General features: G+C 44.1%; 1 protein-coding gene across 4 annotated transcripts in view; it reads right to left on the reverse strand.

Annotated features, from left to right (window-relative positions):
* The window catches only part of znf827 (zinc finger protein 827), a 111,539-nt gene that overhangs the window by 31,230 nt on the left and 67,809 nt on the right, over positions 1 to 12,500 (reverse strand). For all 4 annotated transcript variants that reach the window (XM_080760365.1, XM_080760366.1, XM_080760364.1 and 1 more), the window contains exons 6-8: positions 11,312 to 11,560; positions 5,654 to 5,708; positions 4,163 to 4,263 (exon numbers count right to left, since the gene is read on the reverse strand). In XM_080760365.1, coding sequence (XP_080616491.1) covers positions 4,163 to 4,263; positions 5,654 to 5,708; positions 11,312 to 11,560 — 405 coding nt within the window. The remainder of the gene's footprint in view (positions 1 to 4,162; positions 4,264 to 5,653; positions 5,709 to 11,311; positions 11,561 to 12,500) is intronic.

A 12,500-nucleotide genomic window follows, 5' to 3' on the forward strand; every position in this document is an offset into this window, starting at 1 on the left:
TTAGAAATGAGACTTTAAACTAGTGACTGGAAGCAAAAAGTATTCATGACCATGTTTATTAAGGTAACTAGAATTTCGGCCCCCTTCGGGGGCCTCATCCCAGTGTCGTTGCAGCGCAATATGGGAAGAAGGAGTTGACAGACTCCACTTCATGTTTCAGCTGTGTTTTTAAACTCAGTAGTGTGCCCTGCACATGTAGTAACGGATGGGTTATAAATTATTATAGTACTGTACTGCACTCCTTAGTATTGCACTGTACTGTAATGTTGTCCTCTGTACTGTACTGTACTGTACTGTACTGTACTGTACTGTACTGTACTGTACTGTACTGTACTGTACTGTACTGTACTGTACTGTACTGTACTGTACTGTACTGTACTGTACTGTACTGTTGTTAGTGTTGTTATTGTTGTTTTTCTTATAATGATTATTATTATTATTGTTATTATTATTACATGCATTATTGTTCTGATGTGAGCTTGTTTGTAAATGAGTGAGTTTACAAAGAAGCTTATTGTTAGCTTAAGCACCCTGACCACACCCAGCACAATGACATTAGCACCCCTGGCTAGTTACAGTAGCTGGCCACTTAAGCACCCTGACCACTGCAACAATTACATTAGCACCCCTCCCCACCCCAAGGATGGCCTATAGGTGAGGAATGTTGTTTTTCCAGTTGTAGATGGGAGATCATTAAGATGCTGCTGGATCCTGTATTAAGATGCATCCTTACTTCCTTCCTTTCAAGCAAGGGAATTTAATTGAATGCCTGGAAATGTACCTGTAATTGTTTTGTCTGTAACTGTAGAGTTTTTTCCACTTTTGATGTAAGGGGGCAGAGAGGTTGATTTAGGGGGGCAAACACCCCTCCCCCCCCCCCCCGTGGCGCCAGGCCTGCAAATCCAGAAGTATAATTTCCACTTTTTAAAGTCCATGCACTGTAGTGAATAGCATTTATCCATTTAGATATATTGAATTACTTATTTTTACACAGGAACATAATGTGTGTCTTTACAATAACTGTAATGTAACAATAATACTAATAATGTAATGTAATAATTATGTAATTAACGAATTAAATGACCTTATTTTATTCTGAAGGCAACCGGATGTCTTAAATTAGCTAGCTCTCAAACAGGAATTTCTAAATTTGCTTATTAGACGGAGCCAACTCGCAGGCAGTGCCTCAGCCCAGATGCAAGAGAGGATCGTTACAGGATTGTATAGGACACCAGTTTTGGTGTGACACAGACGGCTACCACATATAGCTTCATACTGGGTGAAAGTGTCCTTCCAAAAATTATTTTGTCGCTCGAAATTCTTATTCACAATGACATCGAGTTGATGTGTTTGTGTTTTTAGGGTAATTGTTGCATAAGCGCTATTTCGCACTCGAGACCGGGCCATCTCCCTCCCCTGTGTATGAAGCAGCTAGCATGGAAGCTATATGGATTATGGAAGCTTTCCCTCCGATTGCACACAACCATGCCGTTATCCACGCGTCCATCCGATTGCTTTTAATGTAAATGTCCCATCCACTGAGCAAAAGCGATATAAGCGCCTTATTCATTCATTCGATTCATTTGGGTGTGTGACATGTGTGGGGCTGTGCAGTAGTGCTGTGGGCTTTCGGACGGAGCTGCTGTTCGAGTCGCTGAAAGGGGGAGGGGACTTGGGATGGCAGTGTAGAGTAGGCACGACATTGAGGGGTAGAAACCATCCCGGTCGCGTGGTTCATCTAACGCGTGTGTCACTGTGAAGGACTGGCCCCATTAAGTGAACGTAGTTGGCGACAAAGGAGCAGTGAAAGGGGGAGGGGGCTTCGGATGGCAGTGTAGAGTAGGCACGACATTGAGGGGTAGAAACCATCCCGGTCGCGTGGTTGATCTAACGCGTGTGTCACTGTGAAGGACTGGCCCCATTAAGTGAACGTAGTTGGCGTAGTAGACGCCAACATGACGATTCTGACGTAGGCTGTAGAGGTTGAGCAATAATAGCGTGTTTGACAAAAGTAATATTTAAACAGTAAATAAGACATTTTTGGCGAATGCAATGTAGTCTATATGTTTTCTGGGAGTGTGCAGGTTTTATTTTGCATATAGAGATGTGTGGTGAAAGTGTGGTTCGGTGGGAGAAAGCTGTTGGATAAACGGCCATGTGCTTATGTACCCCTGTCTATTAGGGTAGCAGGATACTGTACTGCACTCCTTAGTATTGCACTGTACTGTAATGTTGTCCTCTGTACTGTACTTTACTGTACGTCTTTACTGTACTGTACTGTACTGTACTGTTGTTAGTGTTGTTTTTCTTATAATGATTATTATTATTATTGTTATTATTATTACATGCATTATTGTTCTGATGTGAGCTTGTTTGTAAATGAGTGAGTTTACAAAGAAGTTTATTGTTATTATTATTATTATGATTATTATTATTAGTATTGTTATTGTGATTATTACATGGATTATTGTTGTGATGTGAGCTTGTGGCTGACTCACTATCTAGAAATTAAAAACATGGCACTTCATTGAAAATAGGTTACAGACCCCTGTTATATGCGCTTGTTTTGGGATTATTTTTATAGACCTATTTACTTGTTTCTATGAGACATGGCAACGCCAACAGCGCAGCGAAAGGCATCCACGTCTTTCTCTTGTGAAATGCTGAGATTAGAAACGACCATAATTATTTCATTTCTCAACCTTAAAAAAAATATAAAGACATCTCCATAATCCTTTGGAAGTGTGTGTAGCAAAAGTAGTCGGCATTGTCATGGTTGAAAGTATTCATGCAACACTGACGCTGTAAGCTGTGTGATGCTAACGCGCTAACACCGTTAGCATGGTCTGTGTTGGTCAAAGGAAAAAGGATAGATATGAAACTACTGGTCAAAATGTCATCCAAAACACAACACCTAAAATCGGAATGTGATGGTGACCTATTGAGCACAAACAGACAATCATGATTTGCTTGCTGGACCTATAATTAATTTATGTGCATTACATTTCCACCTCGCACATATAAATCAAAAGCAAGATGGATGCTAACGCGCTAACACCGTTAGCATGTTCTGTGTTGGTCGGAAAAAGGATAGATATGAAACTACTGGCCCAAATAAATGTCATACAAAATACAACAGCTAAAATCGGAATGTGATGGTGACCTATTGAGCACAAACAGCCAATCATGATTTGCTTGCTGGACCTATAATTAATTTATGTGCATTACATTTCAACCTCGCACATATAAATCAAGCCACAGTGCAGTCAGAGAGTAGTTCACAGGTCACACACAGGAGCAGTGAAAGGGGGAGGGGACTTGGGATGGCAGTGTAGAGTAGGCACGACATTGAGGGGTATAAACCATGCCGGTCGCGTGGTTCATCTAACGCGTGTGTCACTGTGAAGGACTGGCCCCATTAAGTGAACGTAGTTGGCGTAGTAGACGCCAACATGACGATTCTGACGTAGGCTGTTGAGGTTGAGCAAGAATAGCGTGTTTCAGAAAAGTAATATTTAAACAGTAAATAAGACATTTTTGGCGAATGCAATGTAGTCTATGTCTTTTGTGGGAGTGTGCAGGTTTTATTTTGCATAGAGAGATGTGTGGTGGAAGTGTGGCTTGGTCGGAGATAGAGCACGAATGAACGGCCAGGTGCTCATGCACCCCTTTCTATTAGGGTAGCAGGATACAGTCTAGGTGAAGTTGGGCCCAAATACATGGACTTCTATGGGGCTATGTGTTTTTTTGAGCCCAATGAGAGCGCCACAACAGGCCATTATATGAACTTTCATTTCCTTAGTGGCTTCACAAAATATCCGTCTGACTGCCCCCCTGGTCTCTCTCTGTTTGCGTGTATTGTCTATCTGGCAGTGTGATTGTGTCTCAGTGTGCGCTTGTGTTGGTCTGTGACTACAGTATGTATAGTGTGTGTGTGTGTGTGTGTGTGTGTGTGTGTGTGTGTGTGTGTGTGTGTGTGTGTGTGTCTCAGTGTGCGCTTGTGTTGGTCTGTGACTACAGTATGTATAGTGTGTGTGTGTGTGTGTGTCTCAGTGTGCGCTTGTGTTGGTCTGTGACTATTATACAGTATGTATAGTGTGTGTGTGTGTGTGTGTGTGTGTGTGTGTGTGTGTGTGTGTGTGTGTGTGTGTGTGTGTCTCACCGTGGAAAGCTGCCCTGGCTGAAGAACTAGCCTCTGCAGGAGAGGAACTCTTGGACCGCGAGCTGAAGGGTGATTGTCTGTAGCGCTCATCTAGAAATGAACTGCCCCACACACACAGACACAGACAGACAGACACAGACACACACACACACACACACGGCAATAACTTTGTGTTATCAGCTAAATAGCAGCAGGAGAACATATACCATTTTGTTCTTCCTATAGTACTGGTCTTGTACATTGGATTTTGAAAGGATGTAGTTATTATTGATTTTTGGTTTGCATTAAGACACCCTCCTATAACATTTAGCACTAAGTTTACAATACTGTGTTTCATGCACAAACATGGGATCATAATGCATGTTTCTACTATAAAAACATCATTCAATGAATCAATCAATTACATACTGTATGCTGTGGTATTTTGATATCATGAAGGGAGCCTGTGATGGTGATAAAGGACCATAGCAGTTTGACTTCTAGCAGAGATTGCCCTGTTGTTCATAAAACGTGTACTTAAGTGTACTAGACCAGTGCCCGGCTGTAGAGCAGTAATGATGGAAGTTGGAGATCCATGGCCCACCCGGCTATGTAATACCTGTGTCAGAGTACCTGTTCCACCCATCTGTCTGTGTCCCTTATGCCCATATATGGAGATTTCTGTATCTGTCTCTCTGTGTCCCTTTATTCCTATATATGGAGTTCTGTGTCAGGCATGCCCACATATGGAGTGTTGTGATGTCAGGCATGCCCAAATATGGAGTGTTGTGATGTCAGAACAGGGTCCATATATGGACCCTGGGCATGGGCCCTGTAAAGAGCGCTGACAGAGGCCTTTTGTGGCGGTCCTGGACAACTGTGGGTCCGACCAACTCGACACCGGCCACTGCACTCCCTGTGGTGGTGTGGAACGCGTGTGTAGAATTGAAGTCGGTGGGGCGATGGTTCTTGAGTTACGTGCATTACAGACATGCACATATACGTACAGACAGAGACGTGGTGAATTTATAGAAAGATTTATGTATTTATAAACGGCATTCATGTTGAAATGGTGTGGGGGAAACTCCACAAGTAGTGCTGCAACAATTAATTATTTTTGATTGATTATTCTATTCATTACTTTTATTATCCCACAAATTGAGAAAGTATTTTTTTTCTACAGGCTCACAACTGCACTTTTATTATTTATCTATTTTCGCTATTTTTGAAAATGCCTGGTGTCAGATTTGAAACTTGAAGAGGTAAATTACAGAAAACAAAAATGTTCAGGTGCATTATGTGACATTTATGAAATATGGACAAGGCACTAACAAACACTATTTAAAAAATACTTCAAGTTCGTTTAAAAAATAGATCTACAAACTCACTGTACTCAGTGTACTGTAGGTTGAAAGTGGTTAAAGTTGTGTCTGAAGCTTAATGAAGCTCGGACAAGGGTGAAATACAGTATGTGTATACACTAAATACCATCACAACATGTTATGGCCTCACCTGTTCATGCCCACCATGTTGTTGTCCTTGTGGTCATTGGCTTTGCTGACTTTTTCTGTAAAATTAACAGATAAGAAAATGTGTTAAGTGAAAAGTCATTGTGTTCATAAGAACAAAGTATTAGCTATAGCTCTTTTGTAGACTGGTTAACATGCACATTATAGGGAGTAGACTTGGAGTGACACAAAAAGAGTGAACGAAACAAAATAAAGAAAAGGTTGTGCAACTTGAAAAGTCCAAGTCACTCAGTCTGAAGAATATTAAACATCTTTAGTTTAGAATGGTATGGTTAAAAACATGTCACTTGTGCGCAGCGGCCAACAGGCCTTAATCAGGAAACCACGGAAAATGACTAATTGCTGTGTTAGACATTTAAACTCTTATTGAGAGGTGATGAAATCACTTCTCGTCACTCTCACAACATGTCTCTATTGGCTACTTAAAACATGTTCAGCGTCAAACACGGAATCATGCTCAATGAACCTAGAAGCCATTACACTGTAGATTGATCACTGGTAAAGCTGTATACATATCCAACACAATTTAACACAATAAACAGACTAAGCTACAGTAACACCAGCTAACTCCCCTACAGCTAATCCCCCCCCCCCCCCCCCCCACCCTTCCTACGACTGGCATCCGCTGAAAACCCAGAGAGCACGGAGGGAGAATGAGACCCATATGTGGCACGCTTCGACTTTCAAGGAAAACGCACATTAGTGCATTGCAAAGCTCACAGCGTCTGGGCGACCTTGGTCACTGATGTGTGTGCACGCGCCCCCTGCTGCTCCGGGTAATTCATATTGATTGCTCATTGTGTGATGGCGGAGTCTAACATGTCTCCTGCAGCCCCCTTACTGCCACAGCAGACACTACAAGATCTGGAGAGGAGGGGGGGGGGGGGGGGGGCAGTTGCTTCTCCATTGTGGTGGACAGTAACTAATTACATTTACTTGCAAACTGTTTGTTTTGTTTTTGCAAGCGCATGACTATAACTACATTTCAAATAGAAATATTGTACTTTTCAGTCCACTCCACCCGTTTTCTGCATGGAAGGGACTAATTGGGACCCAAAATATATTATGAATGAACCACATACCCATAAGCTTTCAAATAAATTGATAATATCCGATCTACGAGCACATGAGATAGATGGGCTATTTGCACCATTTTAATGATTTTGTCATAGCAGTGCATTGATATAAAAAACGAAATCTAATTTGTACTTTTGAATACTTGAGCTTTACTCGAGTATATACTTTGTCCACCACTTGCCCAGTTGTAGGTACACCCAACCAGGGTGGTGAGGGTCCCTCTCTTTGCCCTCAACACCCCCCCCCCCCCCTCCCCCCTCAGTCATACCACTACTGCCAAGGACAGAGGTCTCTTTCCGCGTTGCCATGGATATGCCGCACGAGAGAAATGTACAGGGAATGAGGAGGGTGTGTGTGTGTGTGTGTGTGTGTGTGTGTGTGTGTGTGTGTGTGTGTGTGTGTGTGTGTGTGTGTGTGTGTGTGTGTGTGATTGGGGGGGGTGGCAGTGTGTGCAGCCAAGTGCACTTATGCTGGCATGTTTGAAAACGAGTCCAGAGAGAGAAGGAAGAGAGAGAGTGAGAGAGAGAGAGAGGAGGGGGGAGGCTTGCGTGGACACCACTCCCCACGGGAGCCTTGTGTGTGTGTGTGTGTGTGTGTGTGTGTGTGTGAGGGGGGGGGGGGGGGGGTATGTGTGTGCATATACTGTATATGCACGCGTGAGTGTGTATAAAAGGTGTGTATGACTGTGGGGTTTTGTGTGCTTGTAAAAGTGTGCCTGTGTGTGTGTGCGTGCCTGTGCCTGTGTGTGTGTGTGTGTGTGTGTGTGTGTGTGTGTGTGTACTGTGCGCACGCGCATCTGCATGTGCATGCATAAAGGTGCCTATACATGTCTAAGTATAAAGGGGAGAGAGAGAGAGAGAGAGACAGAGAGAGAACAGCATGGAGGAAGGGATTTCAAAAGGTGACAGCTTCTATATGTGGCATTTTAGCCAAGCATTCAGAGATGGGTTAGACACACACACAGTTTTACCCTGATGAATAACATACCAGTATACCTGCACTCCTCACAGAGCTTCGGTTACACTAGCGCGCACGCACACAGTAACACACACACACACACACACACACACACACACACACACACACACACACACACACACACACACACACACACACACACACACACACACACACACACACACACACACACACACACACACACACACACACACACACACACACACACACACACACACACACACACACACACACACACTCCCTCTCTCCCTCTCTGGGGGACAATGGGCGCACTTCAGAGCTCTGTCTTCATCTAACAATACAAACATCTGTCTGCTGCCTCAATGTCACATTCATGGCCGTTCCATGTCACATCCTGCTGGGTGTTACTACAGGCAGGAGATAGAAGCATGGGGCTTTAGGGACGACGTCCAGCGGCTGACACTGAGCTGTCCCATGGGAAAGCCTGGTGTCCTGTCGTTATGTTGTAGTCAACTGTGGTGTGCTACGTTACCGCTATGTTATGTTGTGTTGATAATGTGTGTTATTGCGACTGTAGGTCAGTCCGTCCGTACGTCATGCCTCGTGACACGCTCTATATATGGCCGTCTCCATATATGAAGATCACGACACTGACCTTCTCAAATAGCTGGATATGGATAGCCATACATGGAGAAGCCTGCATCATCACCTAGATTTGCATATATGGAGCCGGCCAGGAACTCTACACCTGACCTCAAACCCTTAGATCTCCATATATGGAGCTGTCCTGTTCTGACATTCCATATGTTGATCTCCCCACCCATCCTTCCTCTTCGATGCCCTACCTGGGCCCCAACTGGGCTAGCCCGAGGCTCTGCCTGGCCTTACTAATAAGTCCATATATATGGGCATTCCCAGACCTGTTGTTTCATCGCTTCTCAACCTCAGTATCAGTGATACTAAAACTCACACATCCAAAAAGCTTTGGACCTTCCGTTCCAGAGATAATGGCCTTGTGTCTTGAAAGTGGCCATTCAAATCACAGATTTTCTTTTTTTGCAGTGATTTGAGAACACTAGCTTATGGTCCCAGTCATAAATGACTGTCACAGTGTCACTGTATTGCAAATGAAAGAGATATGTACTGTAGCTCTACTTACTGTATTATCAATGTTAACCACTTGCAGAAAACAGTTGCAGAAAAAAAGCACAGCAAAGTACAGATCAGGAATGCTTAAAGCAGTCCCAATAAAACCTAGCTTGTTTCATTTGGGTCTTTCATATTAGGAAGATTGTGTTTTATTTTATTTTATTTAGCCAGGTCTATTTCTTTTCACAAGTTTATTTGATAGAAAAAGCCATTTGTATTGAATGTGGGCCAAGTCATAAATTACATTGTGAAGCCATTTAAAGAGAGATGTACTCAGCTAGCAGCTGCTAGCAGCTAGCAGCAACTAGCAGCAGCAACAACGGACAGACGGGACTAACCAGACAAATGTATTTGTTTGTTTTATGGAAATAGTGCATAGAATTATTAAAAGGAGAGAACATTTAGCAAATTACTTTGACTACCAATTTATTTACAGAATATAAATGGAAGGCCAAGCCATAAAATAATGCACATTCGACTTGTCTTTTCATACGTTATGTGGAAATAAAGCAAATAAGAGAGAAGTTATCGTTGTCATATGTTGTCATTTTATCAACTGGCCCCTTGCCATTTTTGCCCACAGGTTCAGCTATTTGAGTATCGCTCATGTACATGCTTTGTACTGTGGTACACGTGTTACGTTGTATTATTCTACTTACTGTTGAATGCTGATTCAGCACTATGTTATTTTTCAATAGCAGACTGCTGCTCCTTTTACATGGCTATGGAAGCTGAAACATGCAAAGTGATAGTCATTTTAAAATCAATATTTTGTGTCAGATTATTATATAGTTATTGGAAAATGTAAAACGTTTCTGTGTTTATTTTCCAGTAAACGTTTAATGAGTTGTACTGTAATATGGTGTATAGAGGGTATGTGCGTGACATCATCACTATCATACCCAGAAGTTATGCAGGAATGCCTACTGAAAAAACATGAGGCATGAGGATGCCTTCACCTGGCTACAATCACACGAGGATGCCTTCACCTGGCTACAATCACACGAGGATGCCTTCACCTGGCTACAATCACACGAGGATGCCTTCACCTGGCTACAATCACACGAGGATGCCTTCACCTGGCTACAATCACACGAGGATGCCTTCACCTGGCTACAATCACACGAGGATGCCTTCACCTGGCTACAATCACACGAGGATGCCTTCACCTGGCTACAATCACACGAGGATGCCTTCACCTGGCTACAATCATAGTCACCAAAGTAACTGAAAGTCTGCGCATGACACCCCTGCGCGTCAGTTACCACCAACTGTCTGAAGATGCTAATCTCTAACCACCACTATTAGCGCTGGTGTTTATGAATTGGACATTTTTGCAATGAGGCTCATTTGCATAGAAAGGGGCAATTTGGCGCCAAATGTAATATGCATAATTACCCAATTTAATCTATGCAAATGGCATTGGAGCACCAAGATGCTGTGTGGTTGGTAGCGAGGTTGGTATTTGCATGGTTTTGTGGATTTATCGAGATCTGCTGATCCGACCGACTCGGTCACCCCACTTGGTGACCGAGTGGGAGTGGGGTGACCCTGAGCTTATACAGACCACCCTCGGAAGCCAGCCACTTCGACCTGGGCCCAGAGATGTGGGCATGGCTCCACGGCACTGAGTTGGACCTCTGACGTTACACGAAAGAAGAAGAAGCATCACTCCCAGAAACCCAGCTATAGTTTGTGTGCCTGCCGAGTTTGAAGCCCATTGGTCGGGCTGTTCTCGAGGATCAACAACAATTACAGTGACACAGACGCAGAGAAAGGCTCCCTTGAATCAAGTACACCAGAGTAAGGCCAAGCGTGGACAAGGACGGACACATGCACACCGCACAGACCAACAGTCTGGTGAGACGTAGGAGGACACTAGGCAGGAGGCAAACCATAGTCCTAGAGACCTCTCAGTGCCTGCAATCCCCCAAGAACATGCCCTGGGCATGGCGGTTTGCTGGGGTTTGGTCAGCACTGGTTGGCAGCACCCGGCCGGCAGGGCACTGCTCCATGTCCGCGGTGCCCTGTTGGTCGGGTGTGGCCGATGCAATAGCTGGTGCTGGTTGCGCCTCAGTGATGGCTGCGCCCGGGGCGCCCCTCCGTGGATTAGTCTATAGCTGGAAGCCTGGAGGAGAGGGGCAGAGATTTGGCCAATCACTGCTCGACGCGCCAACTGGAGAGTGTAGTGGTTGAGGGTTGAAACACTCTAAAAAGGTTGGAGCCCACCTGATGACCTCTCTTCCAGGCCAAGGCTTCATCCATTACAAATGGATTATAATCGCATCTTTGATGATTTACAAACATAATACCTGATGATCATGTTTTAGGGGGTTACAAATCATGGCACTCAGTCTTTAATTTATAGGATAGGATAACCCAACAGGTAACAGATTTGCATTTGTATTTCCGCCACTTTTACAGCACAATCCCAGCAAAGAATAATAATAATAATGAATAACAATAATAACTTTACCTGACAACTTGAAGAGGAGTTCAGAGGCCATTTTGACCGATATGTCCTGGGAGAAGAGGTCTTTATGGGGGCGTGTCAGTGCCTCAGGGAGGCCGGCCATCGGGTCGCTCTTCTCACTCGCCCCTAAAGTGCTGAAGGCCAGCAGGTGGGAGGGGGGCGGGGCCAGTGCCGCGGGGAGAGGGTCTACCTCCATAGGCTCCGCCTTCACCATCACCTTCTGGTACCGGGGGTCTTTGTCTTTGTTGTTCTCTGTGGAAGGTAGATCGGAGAAAAAGGAGTGTGATTGAGGGGTCGGCAACCATTTGGACATGGAAGTGCCACAATGTTTTAACACAACAGATGCCCCATGGATTATTCAGAATAAAGACGTAGAGTGCCCAGCAGATTTGGCAGATGATGCAAAAATATTATAATAATAATTCCTGGGCACACAATGTGTCAAGTGTCATGCTTCCAAAGAATCCCAGCCCATATGGACTTACAGGACACCTATACTTTCCTTTTACATAAACAATAACAATGAAATGACAGAGCCTTAGATATAGACAGAGTTACTCAAACTGTGTTCACTTCATGGGGCCAGTCCAATGGCGGCCCTACTACATAGACTTCTATTGAGAATGAGGACAACCAACTGGGACCTGGACTGGAAGTAGGCAGAAATGCATTGGACTCAGGCAACAGCCCAGCTTTAATGATCTTAAATCCCTTTATTTTAGATTGTTTTGTAGTAATAGTACAACATAAGCATTAAAGAGACTTTAGTTGTTCCTGTACAATACAGTTGTCATGTTGCACACATGGTTAAAATAGCTCTTATTTGCGCCGCCCTCGTTGAAAACTCCAACTCCAGCTTGTCTCAGTTCAGGCTGCATGAACAGCGCGCGAGCGCTCGGTTTCTGCCCCCTCAATATCGTAACTCTTCTATTAGATGGCTCTGACTGACATGACAGTTCACAAACAAATGAATAACCAACTAAAAACACCCATCTATGTATCTATCTATCTTATCCATCCATAAATGCACCAAGTCTCTGTATGTCTGTGTGTAATCCACGTAACTCGAGAACCGTTATCCCCACCGACTTCGACATGCGTGTTCCACACCACCACAGGAAGTGCAGTGCCCGGTGTCGAGTCGGTCGGACCCACGGTTGTCCAGAACCGCCCCAAAAAGGCCTCTAGGACC

This window comes from Protomyctophum bolini (assembly GCF_963924005.1).
Source record: "Protomyctophum bolini genome assembly, chromosome: 3".
NCBI classification, from domain to species: domain Eukaryota; kingdom Metazoa; phylum Chordata; class Actinopteri; order Myctophiformes; family Myctophidae; genus Protomyctophum; species Protomyctophum bolini.